The 17330-nt window shown below is 40.5% G+C and overlaps 1 protein-coding gene across 1 annotated transcript in view; it reads left to right on the forward strand.

Annotated features, from left to right (window-relative positions):
• map3k10 (mitogen-activated protein kinase kinase kinase 10) overlaps nucleotides 1–17330 on the forward strand; it is a 30241-nt gene that overhangs the window by 4532 nt on the left and 8379 nt on the right. The window contains exons 2-3 of the mRNA XM_054602279.1: nucleotides 15478–15658; nucleotides 16547–16695. Of these exons, the coding sequence (XP_054458254.1) occupies nucleotides 15478–15658; nucleotides 16547–16695 (330 nt within the window). The remainder of the gene's footprint in view (nucleotides 1–15477; nucleotides 15659–16546; nucleotides 16696–17330) is intronic.

A 17330-nucleotide genomic window follows, 5' to 3' on the forward strand; every position in this document is an offset into this window, starting at 1 on the left:
CTTGCTGTTTAAAGACGCAGTTGCAGTTGTTGGTGCATCAAAGAAATAACACACAGCGAGCATCTAAGTGCATTTTATGTTTACGTGTGTGTGTGTGTGTGTGTGTGTGTGTGTGTGTGTGTGTGTATACGTGCAGGTCGGACAGTGTGTTTATTCCAAGTGACATGAGAGATGGGGGAGGGAGTGTACAAATATGGGTGGAGTGTGCAGGATGCTGACTAAAGGCCTTTTAAAAGAGGGAGAAGAGCAGAAAGTAAGTGCAGCTCAAACACACTCGCTGCTGATCTTCCGAAATTTTCTTCTTGAGTCTCACTCTTAAACATGCACACCCGGCTCCCATGTCTCCCTCCTCCCTGTGTGGCTCAGTAACAGTAACGATGGCGGATCAGATGCGTATTGGACAGCAGAGCCTTGGCAACAACACCATAACGCTGCCTTTCCATGGTGACATGGGCACTGCTTCTGTGTCACTGAGTCATACAGCTGCTAGCCGCTGTCAGCTGCAGCACAAAATGTCAGTCCCCCAATTTAGAGTATTGTCTGTGTGAAAATAGCAACTGAACAAGTGCAGGAATGTCTCACGAAGGACTCGGACCCTGTTTTCCACCCTGAATGATGACTGAAAATGAGTGGGTGCTAATCGCTAAGTATGTGATTAGACTGTGACTCACACCCATGTACTTGAGGGATGTTTGCATTTGGCATTTTGATGCCCAGAAGGGTGAAGCATGGAAAGAAAGTGTGAGAGAGAGAGTCGGAGTTAGAGAGTGAAAAGATCCGGAGAATAACAGGGTGGAATAGATCAGGTTGTGGAGGGGAAATAAGCTCGGGGACCAGAGAGAGAGCGGAGATGTATGAAGCGAGAGAGAGGCAACTGATGGGAAAGAACAAGAGAAGGAGAGTGCGGGGGATAAACAGCGGTTCATCTCCGTTTTGGGTTACACCTCAGCTCATTGTCCAGGTGCGCTGGTCTCAGGTGTCCTCTTCAAACCGCCGACCACTTGGCATCACCGCGGTGACAGAGCAGGCTCAGGCCCCCGAGCCTCTCCTCCTCCTTCTCCTTCCATCAGCCGGCTTCTGCGCTCAGTAAAAACACATCTTAGAGTAAGATAACGACTCAATCTTCATTCTTCCTCAGAAGAAGTCATCAAAGCCAAACGTGACACTGCTCATAGACTCTCTGTGTGTTTGAAGCTTTGCTAGCATTTTACAACTAAGGGATTTTTGTATTTTTGGCTCACTCACATTCTTTCATCTAATTTTATCACAGCCAAGTTAAAGTTTTTTTAATGCGTGTCCTCTTGAACGTGTGAGAGTTTATTGTAGTGTTGTCTGTTGGTTAAGGCCCACAGTGGTGAGTGAGTTTGTGCAATAGAGATAATCTGATTACAGTGACCTCCTTAGAGTGATGTCACAGCATGTTTGTGGGTTGGCAGGTCATGGCCCCCGTGGTCACGCCTCACCTGTCACTCTGATCCTGGATCAACCTCTAGTCTGTCAAAGCATAGGGCACCAGTCCTCTCTGATTGGCTCGATTGACACGTGGGGTTAAAGTAGAAACAATGGAAAGATCCAGAGATCTCCTGATCACTATAGACATGATATTGTGAGATAAGGCTGCAACTCTTGTCAAATATTTATCTGTTGTTTGTTCCTTGATAAATCAATTATTGTATAGTCTGCAAAATGCTGAAAAAGACCCAATTTGACCAATTCAAATGTAATTTTGTTGGCCGACCAATTGTTCAAAACCAAAATATATATTCAGTTTACTATCACAGTAACAAAAAGAGGAACTAATCACATTTAAGAAGCTGGAACCAGTTCATTTTTAAAATGTTTGCTTATAAAATATAAAAAGCTAGTTGATTGAATAATCAATTAATCAACTAATCTTCCAGAACCACATGAGACTAGATATTGATTTTGTCTATCATTATATCCTAATATAACTTATGTAATATTTTTCATAATTGCAAAGCTACATAATAATTAATAAGATAGTTTTATGAACAAAAAGTAAGAGAGTAGTTCAGGTAAATGAACCCTTAACACGTTATATGCAATAATTGTTCTTATAACAAAGCAATAATTTATTTTAAAACTCTCATGTTAATATATTCCGATAAGCATAGATTTTAATCTGTATTATAACAAGTATTGTATTTGGTCAAACATATTGCAACTGTGTTTCCTCACTTACTTACCTTATAGAAGATTTTAGGCCACAGTTGAAATGATCTTACTATTGTGTATTAATAAAGTGGTATAGTGACAGAAAAATCAAACACAGATATTACAATTTAAATCTGTTTCTTTACATTTTACTCAACTTGGGTGAGAAGTCCTATAGATGATCAGAATCATCTAAACTTCCATCACAACTGAGCAAAAGTAATCTGCTGATGAGTACTTTATGATATAGTTGAAAGATCCATAACAAGTGAGTAAGAGGACCTTGAGTTGATCTGCTTCATTACCACTGCCAGTACATGAGACTGAGTCACGGTTCCTTTTTACGGTAGGACCTTCGTGTATGTAATTGACACTTTATACAGAGCTCTACAGAGGCTTTGAGTCAGCTGCAGGTAAGACAATACAGGTGAACTGATCACCTGTCACATTAAAACACAGGCCAGGTCGTATTTATCCCTTCAGCCTGCTCTTACATACAGGAAATGTCAAATAGTTTGAGCATGTCTCACTGTGAACTCACATACAGCTAATACTTGTCTTTCCCTTGAACTCCTGATAAGATGTCTCTTAATCCAACTCCTATCAAATCAAATGTCAACATAAATTGTAATGTTATGGTCTTAGATGAAGATTCTGTGATGTTTTACTGTGAGGCTAAAAGACACTCAATAAAAACAGAGCGCGGTTGACATCAGCTGCTGTTTTGACCACTGTAGCTTCAAATGGACGCCATGTTTACACAGTCAACAATCATCTGAATAATGGGAAACTCGTGTCTCGAAGCAGGCTTGTCAAGTAGGAGCCTTTGCTGTTTGCTCAACGAGTTGGCTATCACAAAGCAAGAAAAGACAAATGAATGTAATAGATGTCTTTAGGTTTTTTTCTTTTAATTTTGGTGATAAACTAGCCACCATGACATGAACAACAGCGCACACTGTAATAGCTAGTTAACAGATTAGCGAGGCGAGATATTGCAAATACTTGTCTGTGTGTGAGAGAATATCAGAGTGAGTCTGTTGAGGAAAGGATTAGAGCCGAGGCCAGTGCCGGCTGATAATCCCTCAGAGAGAGAGAGCGGTGGAGGCCGAGACTGTGACTAACTGGAGTGTGAGCTAGCTATATGACGAAAAAGAGAGGAAAAAGCCTAAAGTGTGGAAGTATTTCATGTGCGAGGAATAGAGGAATGATGAATGATGTGCATGATTTTGAATATGGCTCCTATTGATTAAGGGCGTAGGTTAGGTTCAGATATGGTTGGGGGAAAATTGCTGCATAACCCTAATTAAAATCACTTTTCAGTAACATCAGTTTCAGTGATAGCAACCTGGAGCTATTTACACCAGCTGTTAGCAAGTTCAGACTTATATGTATGTGGAGATTTTGGCATCAAGAGATCATGGGTCATACAACACAAGCTCTAATGTAGAGATTGTTTTTACTCTAAATATTCTCAACCAGTAACAAACTGCCAGCTTGTTATGTAGCTTATTGAATCAACTAACAAACCAAACGTTAGCTTGCAAAGATGATCTGTTTCGTGATATTTGACTGTTGAAAAAATGCTGTTTAAATCATATTTCCCAACATAACACAACATAGCCCAACTCAAACTCAAACATATAAACCATCATGCCAGTAAATTAAGTCTCAGGATAAAATTACCTAATAAATTAAGCTAAATTAGCCAATGTTTCCAGATTGGGCGGATCTAGCCCAGTTGGGTTACTTCTGATTAAGGTTAAAATATCATTGGGCTGGTAGATGAAATTTGGGCAGCTTTTTTCAACATCTGGCAGGGTTTTGAAAATAATCGGAAAACAAGATAATATAACAATATAATGATAAAATATCCATGTTGTCGACTCACTTATATAATTGAGTCTTTCAATTTGAGAAGTATTTGATTGACATGAGTTGTAGTCATTGGTTGTTTGGGATAACGGAGGGCCTACTAACCGTGATGTCATCATCACTGACATTGACATGGGAATTTCTCTATTTGGCTGTCTGACTGCACTCTTTGTGGGTTGCGATGGCCCATTTATCTAACGGTTTATCTTTGGTTGTTTGAAGCTTTGTAAGCTTATAATGTGTCTTTTTTTGAGCATGTCATACTCATTTTAAACTGTATTAATACTACTAAATATACATCTGTGCCTAAAAAACACAGTCATACCTTCAAATGATAGGCAGTTAAATTAAAAAAAAAAATTCCTTCTAAAACTGACATATTTTTAAGTTAGCCATAGCTTGTGATGCTACAATTATTTACAAAGTTGATTGCTTTTATAGGCGAGTTGGCTACATCTAATGAGTGTAGCTAAGACATTTCTTAAATTTAAAGTAGTTTGAAACTAGCTAGTAATATATTCACTCTCAGTAACTGCCATGCAGCTGTCATGTAGTTACCTGAACCAACCATTAATGTATAAAGAGAACTCGATACAACGTTGGAGGCGGGACATCTTTCAATTCTTGAAAAAGTAGCTCGGTGAAACATGAAGCCAAACAAGTTTGATAAAATAACCCAGATCTTCCACACTGCTTCAGCATCCGTCGGAGAAAGCACTATAACGTTTCCGTTAACCCTGAAAGTTGTAAAATGCACCACATTTTAAGGGTTTTGAAACATGAGGGCAACATGTTCACTGGTGAAAATTAGGCATGGACAGAATGATAACACGGCGGGCTGTGTTTTAATTTCTGTGGGAAAGCCTGCAAGCTCTGTGCGAGAGCAGTAGAGTACGTATGGAGGTCGGATATCGCTAGGGCAGAGAACTCGCACTCCTACTACCACCCGCATGTACGCAGATACACACACATTAATTTACACGCTGCAACAGGGCAACAATGACCCCATTCTCACACAGCAGCCCAAGACACAGCGAGACAACAGGACTCACAATGACAGGAGTCACTGGAGGGGGGATGGAGGGGGGTGGGGGCAAAGGATGGGAGATAGATGCAGCGAAGGGCGACTGTAGGCCATGAATGACAGAACAGAGAGATGGATGGAAGCAAGGCAGGATGGGTAAAAGAATGCAGAGGCTGTGGAGAAACCCCTGGGGGCTCGGTTGGGAAAGGGAATCGGGAGATGGATGGGGGAGGGAGAGATGGAGGCAGGAATAGGGAGAAGTATAAGGGCCAGTTTGAGAGGAGGTCAAACCATTCTTCTTATTCTCAGTGAGCCGGCTACAGATTAAGGCTAACGTTCTTGATGGACTGTAGACTGCAGTTTGCCACTATCTGTGTCCGTCTGCAATGTAGGCCTCATTATATCAATACACCTCAAGTTCAAGTCAAAGGCACATTTTATATCTTTATACAGGCTTTACTGTTTGAATAAATAGATTAACACAAATATCCCAACAACTATTAAATGGATTGCTATGAATTTTTGGTGGAGATGAATCAATGATCCCCAGAGGATGGACCCTAATGACTGTGGCGATCCCCTGACTTTTCATTTTGCGCCATCATCAGGTCAAAGTTTGAATTTGTGTAATTTGTGGTCCAAATACCTGCAAAACGAATGACAGTCCCTCAGCACTGCAGGCTACTTGTGTTTACTGCTAATTAGCAATTCTTGCATGCTAACCATCAGAATGTTAGCATAGGCTATAGACATTAGCCTTAAGCTTAAAGTAAAGCTAGTGCGGTTATAGGCTACCCAAAGGCAGAACATTTACCCCAAAAATATCCCCCCAAAAACACCTAGCAGTCATATTTGTTTACTTTTTTTTTATAGTGATTTGTTGTTGTTTTCTTTTGTTGGCAATATCCATTCAGATTTTACAATTATTGTCATGTTGAGATTAAGTATCTCTGCAATGGAGTAGATTTTAAACAACCTCAGACATGAAATGTGGGTAAAAATGTGTCGCTTCATTTTAGACTCCCAGTGTTATTCTGAAAACAGCAGGGAGAAAACAAGAGACCGACAGCAGCCTCATCAGACCAGAATGCAATGCTACCACAACACATGATATACATTGTGGAAGAGTTGCTTTTGCTTTTTCTCAGTAGTAGTGGACTGAAGAGGCAGGTTGATGGCGGATGGCATCAAACAGTGAAGAGTATCAGGATTGTTGGAAAGGACTTTGGACCGTTTTCGGTTTTCTGGCACAATGTGAACTTAGCCACACTGCTAACAGATGTTGTATCTCCCTGGCTCTCAGATGGGAACACTGCTGAGTTTCAGTCTGTCACAGTGAGTGAGAGACACAGGGAGAGCTTCAATGACACAACTAAACCAAACACTGACACCCAGTCAATGGCTGCATGATGGCTGCAAATTAATACACATGCATGCACCCACACACACACACACACACACACACACACACACACACACACACACACACACACACACACATCGTTTTCTCCACAGCTCAATAAAAAGTTGATTTAAAGCCAGATAACAGTGAAGAGTCTCCGCTGCTCTCTTTTACTGCAGTGCAGCTCAGACTGTGGACCTGCTAGGCCTACTGACACAATTACACATCCTCCTGTTGTACGTTGTTGTACAAAATGAACTGCATAATGCAGCTGAGTAACAGTTTTAATCAAAAACACAACACATCAATGTGTTTGATTTGCTGCTTGTGATCACTTTTCAAATGTCCATTAAGATTTTGTCACATTTTGGTTCATCAAACTACACACGCACACACACACACACACACTGTTTACAGGTGGATTATATAATTGCGGTGTATTTGCATAACCAGGCTGTCTGCAGAACAGGCCCAAAGTGTATTTTATTTTGTCAGGAGACAAACACCAACGCTGAACGCCACAGGCAGCGCAGTTCGTCATCATCGCCTCTTATTCACCTCAGCTCTTCAGTCAGACGGAGCAATGGAGAAGCAACGGCACGAGAGGTCATCTGAAATTAAAGTCATGGTGACAAAGTGTAACCACTCCGCTAGCGCAACAGCGACAAAACATTTGTGTATCTCTTTCTTACTTAATTTCTCAATTGTGTTTCTTCAGTCAAAGTTTCCTGCAGAATTTAAGCACAATATGACTTTGTGTTTCTCACCACTACACAGGGGGTGAAGCTGTACATTTCAGAGGACAAAGCGACAAACAGTCACACATTCACACTCACATTGGCACCTCCTTGGCTGTTGTATGTTCGGTGGCGGTTAACTCTGCTCTTATTAGAGGGTCATTGTTGTTTGCCAGCAGCCTGGCACGGAGAGTGGGGAGTCGGTCCAAGCAGAGAGGGCGCTGGGTGTCCCCCGAGCCGAAAGTCCTACACCCACTTTCATAGTGGAGTCAAGTAGAGGACACTTCAGTCGGACATGTACATTTGGAGCCTATAGAGTCGATACTAATGTAATGTTTTGCTTATGTTCATTATGGAGAGAAGCTGTCATGTTGTACACTCAAACGTTTTTATGGGGGTTAAATTGATTAAAAATGACATGCAAGAGACAACACTGATCCTTTTATGATGTGTGACTGCTCTTATCAATTACACCTTGTGCAGCCATTGACCTTTCAGTTTTTCACTTTTTTAGAGAATAGCCGTCTTTAAACAGGATTTTGTTGTTCTTGTTGTTAAGACAAGTTAAAAAAAAAATGTGCATCACGCAGAGATGGGGACTTTGGCTTCAGACTTTGACTCAATTGTTGTTAAATTGTTCTTAAGTCAGAGATCTTTTAACACTATAAAAAAAAGGAAGAAATAGTTGCAATGATTGGATTTGCACTGGAAGATGTTTGTTTTTGGGTGAATGTCTTGCATCATAATTAATAAGAATAGAAACAGACTGGAATGTGTTTGTTCCCCAAAATTGATAGAAGAAATAGACGGCACTGCTGTTTTGTCTATTAGTTGTAACTAATTCATCAAAGTGATTAAGACATGAGTTTGTCCTGAATCTTCTTTGGGGAAACAAAATTCTAGGTACCTTTTTTTTTGCACCCAACTAAAATTTTGTTTGAGGAGAAGCACCCTGTTTCTTGTTTTGCCCATTGTAACATTCAACGTCGTTAGATTCAGCCTCAAGTTTGAAGAGTAAAGTTATATTAATATATTGCAGTTGTTGTGGCTCTGTGCAATCCCTCAAACTAAAGCAGCCACAAAAGAAAAAAATTGTCATGTGTAAATACTTTTACCTTTTTCTTACCACACACACGCAAACTCTGAACACAAAAAGAGCCAGGAAAAAGCCGCCTCATTTAATACCTCAATCTCTTCTGAGAGGCTGCCTGGTCACACGAATCTGGCAGCTGTGTTTGTGTGGAGACAAAGTGAATGGCTGCAGGGTGAAACTGTGCCACTGCGCGGCTCAGGATTAGAGCCCCGATGGCCTGTGGTGGTACAAGTAGAGCCAAACAGGGTATCAATGACATGGGAGCATACTCGCTACGGCCTCCATATCAAAGCATGGGGGAACGGGAAGAGACCCAGGGATTTGCTGCACGTCTTAATCGGGTACTCATCAGTTTTTAGTCTTAATGGAGTGTTGTCTATGCGCTCTAAATGCTCTAAAAGTCGTTTCTGCTGTATCTTAGTAAAGCAGTTACCATACTGTTATATTTTCCTACTTTTAGATAATTGAACTGAATGCTTTTAAAATTGAGAAACAACAGCTTTAAGTGTTTTCAAGCTGTAAATCTACTTAATGCGTCTGCATTGGAATTTTTCACCCCATATTCAAACTAAATAGAAATTTTACATCTTTCTCGGCTTGAAATCTCTTGAGAGGCGAGATGTGTGAAAGCCGGAGGAAAATGGAGAGACCTATTGAGATACAAAGACATCTGGTATGTGGTGCCAGGAAAATGACAAAAGCTCTCCCTCCAGTCATCTCTCTTTACCTCTAGCGGCCTGCATCTTTTTTTTATCTGCTCATTCTAACCCTTTTTCTCATAGTGCTTTTTCCTTTTTCTCCTCCATCTCACTGTTTCTTGCCGGCTATTCCTCCCTTTTCAGCTGCTTCTTTGCCATATTTCCTTCTCCTCTCCCGACCTCATTTCTGCAGCTCTTCCCTCTTGTCATTTTTGTCCCTTTTCTTGCCTCCTTCCTCCTCTCATCCTCCGTCTCCCTTCCCCCATTCATCATCTTCAAACCGCCATGCTCTTTGCCCACCCCCCACACACACACACTCCCACCACCTCCCACATTATGTACACACAATCTACCTCTCAGTTTTTGACTCCCTCACCGACTCTTTTGCTTTCCCTGCGTCTCTTCTTCCATTTCTTCTCCCCGGTGTGTTTTTGATGGTAGCCAGGCTGGCGACAGCTGCAACAGCAGACAGTCAGACTGTGGGCACCGGCAGAGGGAGGGAAAGAGGGGATGACGATTGGGGAAAAGGGGGGATGTGAAGATGAAGCCACAGTCGTAAGGGTTGGAGGGGGGGTTCCTTTATTTATTTGCAAGGTTTTGATCTTTTTCCGAGGCAGAAACAGGGACGTTGGAGGGGGGGGGGGGACTGCTCAGCATCCCAGGGGCCCGTATCTCATCTGTGTTGATGCACCGTCGGCTCGCTGCCACCGCCATCAAGTTGCTGTATTTGTCACCCTGACAGCCTGCTGGAACCAGCACTGAGGTGGTGCTGTTGTGCCTAAACAACCAGCAGCTATGGGGATGCAGGGGGAACGAGAAGCTGTGAAGGTGTTGTGAGCTGTGGAGAGTTAGAGGGAGGTATCAGAGGCTCTGTGGGGAATTCGCTGGGACCTGATTCGCTGACTTTGCGCCACGGCGACAGCTGTTCCACCCTGCAGGCTACACCTGTTTCTGCATAAGTGAGGAAGGGGAAAGGGAAGAAGGATGGGGTAGAAAGGGAAAAAGGGAAATGTCTGCAAAAAACTTTGCTAACTGCTCCCATACACCCAGAGAAATCATCTTCATGACGGATGTTTTTTCGTAATGATATTTTCTTCTTGCTGAAGTTTATTCCTGACACACTGAGCATTAATGATTTGACATAAGGCTACTTGATTAACCCTTGAGTATTTTGTTTAAATAGATGCTCTTATCCCAACAAAGAATCCATTTAATTTAAAGGGGAGCTCTGTCCATTTAGTTTTGGCCTATCCAGAAAGTTGGCAAACCTGTAAGTGGCAGATTAAAAAAGTCAAAATAAAGCAATAGATGATGATCTCATCTATCCAGACCCTTAGTTTTCTTAGTGGGTCCAAACTCCTAAAATGCTGAATGCTATAATTCCATAATGCATCATTATACCCTCCCCTCCACCTTATAAACTGCAAAATCTTTCAGGCACATGTCCACAAGTATGTAACCCTGGTGTTTCTTTGAAATAATGTGTTAACTGTCCTAAACCCAGTCTGAGATAACCCTGTTGATGTTATTTTCTCAGACTGTAGAAAGCTCACTGTAAAGTCACAGAAGACATTATACAGCTGTTTTCATAGGATGTAAACTTGTTAAATCAGTGGAGTGCTCCTTTTAACATAAAATTAAGCGAGAGTGAAAAAAAAAGAAAACAAAGCATCCTCATAGGGGCATGAGGGTTGTATTCTCTTCTTTCCCAGCGTCATAGTCTCGGTCTGTGACCTCTGCCCTTGTTACCACAACAACAAGTTAATGACACAGCAGACTGAACTGAGCCAAAATAACACGAAACACCAACAGCTAACCAGTCGAGCTTTGTGTGTCCTTCACTGTTCATGGCAACTCTAGAGAATGAAGTGTTGAGTGACATTAGTTCGAACTCAAAAGATTTAGTATTTGTGAAGTTCATATTTCATCTCTCATGAGTTGCTTACATTTCACCAGATCAGGTGCAGACATACAGAAAGCAATGGTCTTAATATGTGGTGGGAGGGGTATTTGATGAGAAATTTTGCCAAAAGGTCAAAGTGCAGTTTTAACGTTTGTACTCAATTCAGTTGTTTTTATTATTCATAATGATTTTTCTTTTTTTTTTTAAACAGTGTGTTTCACCTGTAACTGCACAAGATCAAGTATCCGTGAAAGACTCAGATAGCAAGTCTTTTTCTCATGCTGATATCTGACTTTGAGCTTTTTATTTGGCACTTACAGGTCTTTGTAAGCTGATTAATTGCGGTTCAGACAAGAACGGGACATAGATGGCAAAATAAATCAGGGAAGGTCAACAGTGGCAGTGCAGATATCTAAAAAAAGAGTTTTAGCTCAACCATAAAAATTCAAAAACCTGCATCAGATACTCTATACCTGTTATGTTTCCTTGTTTGACTGTTTCTGTTCAGTAGGGAGTTTCCAGATTAGAATCACCACATGCCAAACATGTTTGTTTTAGGTGTCATAAACTTTATTGGCTGTGACAGAAATACCATCACTCAGAAGGCTTTTTACTGCATTCCTGTGGTGAAATACCTGAGAGGGCTAATGTGTCACCTGTGCTCACTGCACTGACTAACCGGTCTGGAGATCATTAGTCAGGTTAAAGCCTCGCTGGTGACCCCTCCATCACTGTTTGAACAGTGGCTCTAGGGCATTTCTCAACACTTAGCTGGGGTCAGGGTCCAAGGGTGGAGGAGAGAGCGGCGGTAGTTTAAAGGTTAAATCAACAGTTAATCATACGGGGAAGGAAACTGCTGCTCTCTCTGCTGGCTGAAAGTTGACAATCAGCAGGTGTTTGTGACAGCGGATCAATAATACTGTGACAGATCTGCAAAATGCCATAAAGGCTCACACTGTCCTCCTCCAAGTCTGCACGCAATGAAAAACTGGTGCACACCCACAGTGTGCTGGTCCTTAATAGGTCATCTTCACAAGGAATCACACATACCTTTATTTATACATTATCTGTTTATCTTTGTTGAGTAGAATCCCTTTTAAATCTGGGTCATGGAGATAAAAACTTGAACAGGATCACTTAACAATACTTTTTTATTAACTTAATAATAAAATAGAAGTTGTTAAATTTCCAAATTTGATTCTTGCCATCTATCTATCACCATCTATCCATCTAGGTCCACCTATTTGGTTTGGAGTAAAAAGTCTCAACAACTACAGGATGATTTGTGATTAATGCCATGATCCCCTGACGTTTCTTCTCACCCACTTTTAGGTCACTATTTTAATGTCAATACCTGCAAAACTAGTGACATCACCACCAGCTTTAGCTGTACTGTAGTGCTAATTAGAAATGTTAGCATGCTAAGATGCTCAATTTAAATGGTAGAACAAAATATGTGTTAAATATAAACATTACTACTACTCTAGTTTTACTTTTACTTCACCACAGAGGCTTAAGATCAAAAACAAACTTTGGACCTCGTTTATCCATCTTACTGTTTGGTTGTCATCACTGCATCACAGAGCTGCTAGCATGGCTGCAGTCTCGTGTTAATCAGCTGGACTACATTTATTTAGCAGCTCTTTGTTGGTTACAAACATATCAGCCTCGCACAGAAAGGTCTCAATGGAGGACAGGCACTCTGTACGTTAAATAAATAATCTACTGAATGCTTAAATGTACACTGACACAGTGACAGTTCATCATGTGATCATGGCAATAAGGTGCAATGAAGCAGAAGTATTTTTTGTTGATAATAGTGACATTTAAATATCTTGTGTGAATAATCAATGACACATCCACGGCCTCTGATATTTCCCATAATGCTTGTTGCTATGGAGGACTTTGTAGTAACCAGGGAGCTTGTCAGCCGTATTTCTTCTCATCTGTGTGCTTTACTCTATTTTGAGATAACATTTCCAGCAGCATTGCATTGTGTAAAAGCCACATTACCCTTGAGGACCTCTGTTTCTCCCCTCGCTGTGATAAAATGTGCTGCCATGCGGCTGTTATTTGTGTATCACTGCCCTTCAGGTTTCTGTGCTTGCAGCCGAATATACAAACATGTTAATCTTTGGTGTTTGACGTATGGCTGAGACGCTGGCAGCAGTGAAAACCTGTGGCGGGGTGAATGAATGAGCATGCGCAGGTGGCGTTAGGAAGCGGCACGGAGACGTTATCGAGGTGTGAAAGTAACACGATTATGATCTAATTAAATCAGGAAGGGAGCAGGTGGAAGTGCTGCTTCGCTCACACGTTCAGTTTCTTTAAACAGTCCTCCATTCAGTTTCTGTGTCTGTTTGTCAGCCTCTTGTTTCTCCGTCCTCTCTGCACCCCTCCCTCCACCTACAAACCATGATGTTATTTTGCCTGTATGGATGTGCTCTATATTTATACACACGTAACAAACCATAAAAGGTAGACACACCCATCAAAGCATGCAAACACATCGTTCTTTCTGAGTTTCACTGGACTCCATCTTTTGTTCTCCAGAGAGACAGAGAGAGTTAACCCTGAAGGGACAGCTGTCCCTCAATGAGAGGACAGTATCAGAATAGAAAAGACAACTGGAGACAATACACCAAAATGACCTTATAAGTTATTATGCATTAGGTCCCCAGTCAAGTCCATCATAATAGAAAGCCGGGCAGCAACAAATTAATAATTTAATTATAGATGAATCTGCTTATTATTTTATTAATAAATAAATTAAGTGTTATCTGACCTGCCAGAAAATAATGAAAAATGCCCCATAATAGAGATATGAAAATGTTAAATAAGATTCACATATGAGAAGATGGAATCGGTAAACAAAACTGGTGAATGAACTTTCTGATGCTCCAATAATGTTTTTCAGTTTAACTAATCTGCAGATTATTTTTATTATTAAACGTTTTGCCCATGGAGGTGGATGAAAAAAAAAAAAAAAATTGCCCGTGGCTGGTTAAAAACTGGTTTAATGTTTAACAATATGTTTTATTTCATAACATTATCACATAAATAGTTTAAAAGTAAAATGTTTAACTGAAAAGTAAGCCCTAAAAAAATTACTCTTTTTGAGCACGTTATCTGCACGTAAGTAGTAATGTAACACTCTGAAGGGGATATTCGGCTAGTAAAATATAAAATGCAGAACTTTAACTTGTACTGAGAGTATTTTACAGTGTGGTTCTGTTATTTTGACTAAAGTCAAGGACGTGAATACTTCTCTCTGACTATGGAAATATGTACGGACAGTCAGAGATCAATTCTTTATCACTGAAACTGGTCTCCTAGTGAGCTTGTGGACAGAGCCGAACACAGAGAGACACACCTTTATCACGTGAAAGGTTGTGTGTGTGTGTGTGTGTGTGTAGTAGTGCATGTGTGTGTAAACAAAGACGCCGCTCTGTGTGCGTGTGTGTGTGTGTGTGTGTGTGTAGTCTCTCTCCACCACCCTTTGCATATGCCTGTAGATAAGTGAGAGAGAGAGAACAACCCCCTCCTGCCTCCCAGGGCCTGTGAACTGTGTACAGTCCAAATATTTCCATAGCCAGCTCTCACACGGAAATTAAGGAGGAAGTCGCATATGGAAGAGAGAGAGAAAAGAGACAGAGAGATGAGGTTAAATGCTAACATTAACGAGGATGTCGTGTACATTTAAATTACTGTCACTTTACGGGAACTATCCACTCATCACAAATTGCGTGACCAGTTGTGCCCTCCAGCAGAAACCTGACCGGCACACTGGTCTGACCACGCCTGCTCTGTAAACACGACTGTGTTGTTAAACATGCACACCTTTAACATCTTGTTTTTGAATGTGACACGGTTTAGTAGGATATTTGGAGAATTAATCTGGACTTCATGTTCAGGTTCTCAGTGTGTTTTCGTATCTGAGAAACTCATCCGTTTAAACAGCTTGAACTAACCTAAATTTATAACTGTGTGGTAAAATGTTGATGATTTACCGGTCTATCCTGTTCATTATACACGTTTGTTTAACATTTTTTTCTACTGATTATTTCCCCAAAATATCGATTTATTGCTTGGTTCATAAAATGTCAGAAAGGATGAAAACAGGAAGCTTCAAACGGCCTGTTTTGTTTAACTTAAACAAAACTGAAAAAATATTTGATTTACTATCATAAAGAAGTAAGAAAACCAGCAAATATTAACATATAAGAACTTGAAACTTGCATAGTTTTCATTCTTCAGTTAAAAGACAAACGAATAACTTGTGACTCCTTGAGCTCTCTTTGCTGTCAGTTTAGTTTGACCTCTTGTCAGAGAGCGTTAAATAGAAGCAGTTTTTGATTGTATGTTGTCTAATATGCACAACACTATCTTTAAAAAAAAAGAAATGTATCAGAAAATATTCATATAATGATCCACGTTCCCTTTTCATTCTTTTTTGTCCCTTTCATAACAAAATAAAACAGGAAGCACAACTTCCTGAGCCTCTTGTGTGTGTTTTACTTTTTCTAAAACCATCACCTTTTAACACAAACCTTTGTCTGCTCCTCTTCCTCAGTCCTTATCCTGGAGCCGGCGGAGCGGGAGGACTTGGGTGGGAGAACCCTGAAGATCACGGACTTCGGTCTGGCCAGAGAGTGGCACCAGACCACCAAGATGAGTGCAGCGGGGACGTACGCCTGGATGGCCCCGGAGGTCATCAAACTCTCCCTCTTCTCCAAGAGCAGCGACGTGTGGAGGTACTGCCCTCGTATCTGTGTCACCGTCCTGATTCATACAGGAATAAACATAAGGATATATGTTTAACATATGTATGGTATTAAAAATCAGGCTTCGATTAAGAATATTTGTCTATTTTTGTAAATTACTGGTCAGAAGTGTTTTGAGATGATTTATTTTTGCCTAATTCCCTGTCCAGTTAAGACATCTAAATATTCAATGTCACGATTTGAAAGATTGTGATAATTTAATGTAATTTTCTTAATGCATCAGTGGTTGAGGAATTATATTCAGATCCTTTTCGTAAGTACAATTAAGAATACTGGAATATGAAAATACTCCATAATAGTTAAAATTTCAAAACAAAATTACAGACTGCAATTTACTTTAATCAATTGTATTTATCAAAATCACAGCCTCACATTTTATATCCTGTTGGCCGTATTTATCTTTAACACTATTTTATAAGGTTATTATTTGTTTTGTATATAAAATTGTAGTTATATGTGAGAGGACTCCAGCTTTCAGATACATTTTGTGGAGTAAAAAGTACAATATATCTCTTGAAATGAAACAGAAGTATAAAGTAGCATTAAACTGAAATACTCAAGGAAACTACCACACATTTGTACTTGAGAACAATACTTGAGTAAATGTAACAAGTTTTCTTTAAAAACTGATTTAAAGAAGGGGGGGGTGAGGATGTTCACGTTCAGCCTTTAACTAAATCACTTCCTGTTATATTAACTCTGTGTTGTACTGCGTACTTTATATGATATTAAAGCTATTTCTATATTTAACAAAAAAAACTAGTGGTCTGTGGTCACTTTTTTCATCAGCTGTCACATTAAAACATAGAAAAGAATAAAAAAACATAACATTTCCCTTGTGTCTCTCTCTAAACACAGTTTCGGTGTGTTACTGTGGGAGCTGCTGACCGGCGAGGTTCCCTACCGGGAGATAGACGCACTGGCGGTCGCTTACGGCGTCGCCATGAACAAGCTAACACTCCCCATCCCCTCAACGTGCCCTGAACCCTTCACTCAGCTGCTGGGAGGTAAGCAGCCCGACCACCTGGACGCTTTGAGTGATTATAATGTCCAAGAATGCAGAGTCATTACTGCAGTCCTTCTTGAGAAAGTGATATAACAAGCTCGACAGATTTTTGTGTTTTGATTGGTACGACTTCCTCCTGCTTGTCTCACTTGGGACGATCCATTCATGGTTGACAAGCAAACTTTCAGGAGATTAATGTTTTGGGATTTTACTGAACACCAGTCATCAAATATGAATTTAAACTCACTTTGAAAAAGGCCTTTTGGGTATTTACATCCACTGACTTTAAAGTGGAGTGACCTCACGCAAGTTTCAGCTGTTTTTTAACCTGCATCTGGGAGCTGATATGAACATGAAGAGTTAAAATGGATGAGGACCGTCTGAACGGTTTCATTAAGTTGCTTTTTATACATCCTCCGGCAGTTCTGCTCCCCTGGGCCGGATTTCTCCTTTTCACCTTGCAAATAATCCAGGCAGCACCTCTGTTAACGGTGTTAGAGAATTAAGCTGCTCTTGTTTCACAGTTCAGGTGATCTCTGGTTAAACACACCTGCCTTATATCCATCTGTCATAATGTGCTTATACAAGCTATGCAAGGTCCATTTTTCTTTTTTCTAATATAGATGGTTAAGCTTC

The sequence above is a fragment of the Anoplopoma fimbria genome, chromosome 1 (genome assembly GCF_027596085.1).
Source record: "Anoplopoma fimbria isolate UVic2021 breed Golden Eagle Sablefish chromosome 1, Afim_UVic_2022, whole genome shotgun sequence".
Lineage (NCBI taxonomy): Eukaryota > Metazoa > Chordata > Actinopteri > Perciformes > Anoplopomatidae > Anoplopoma > Anoplopoma fimbria.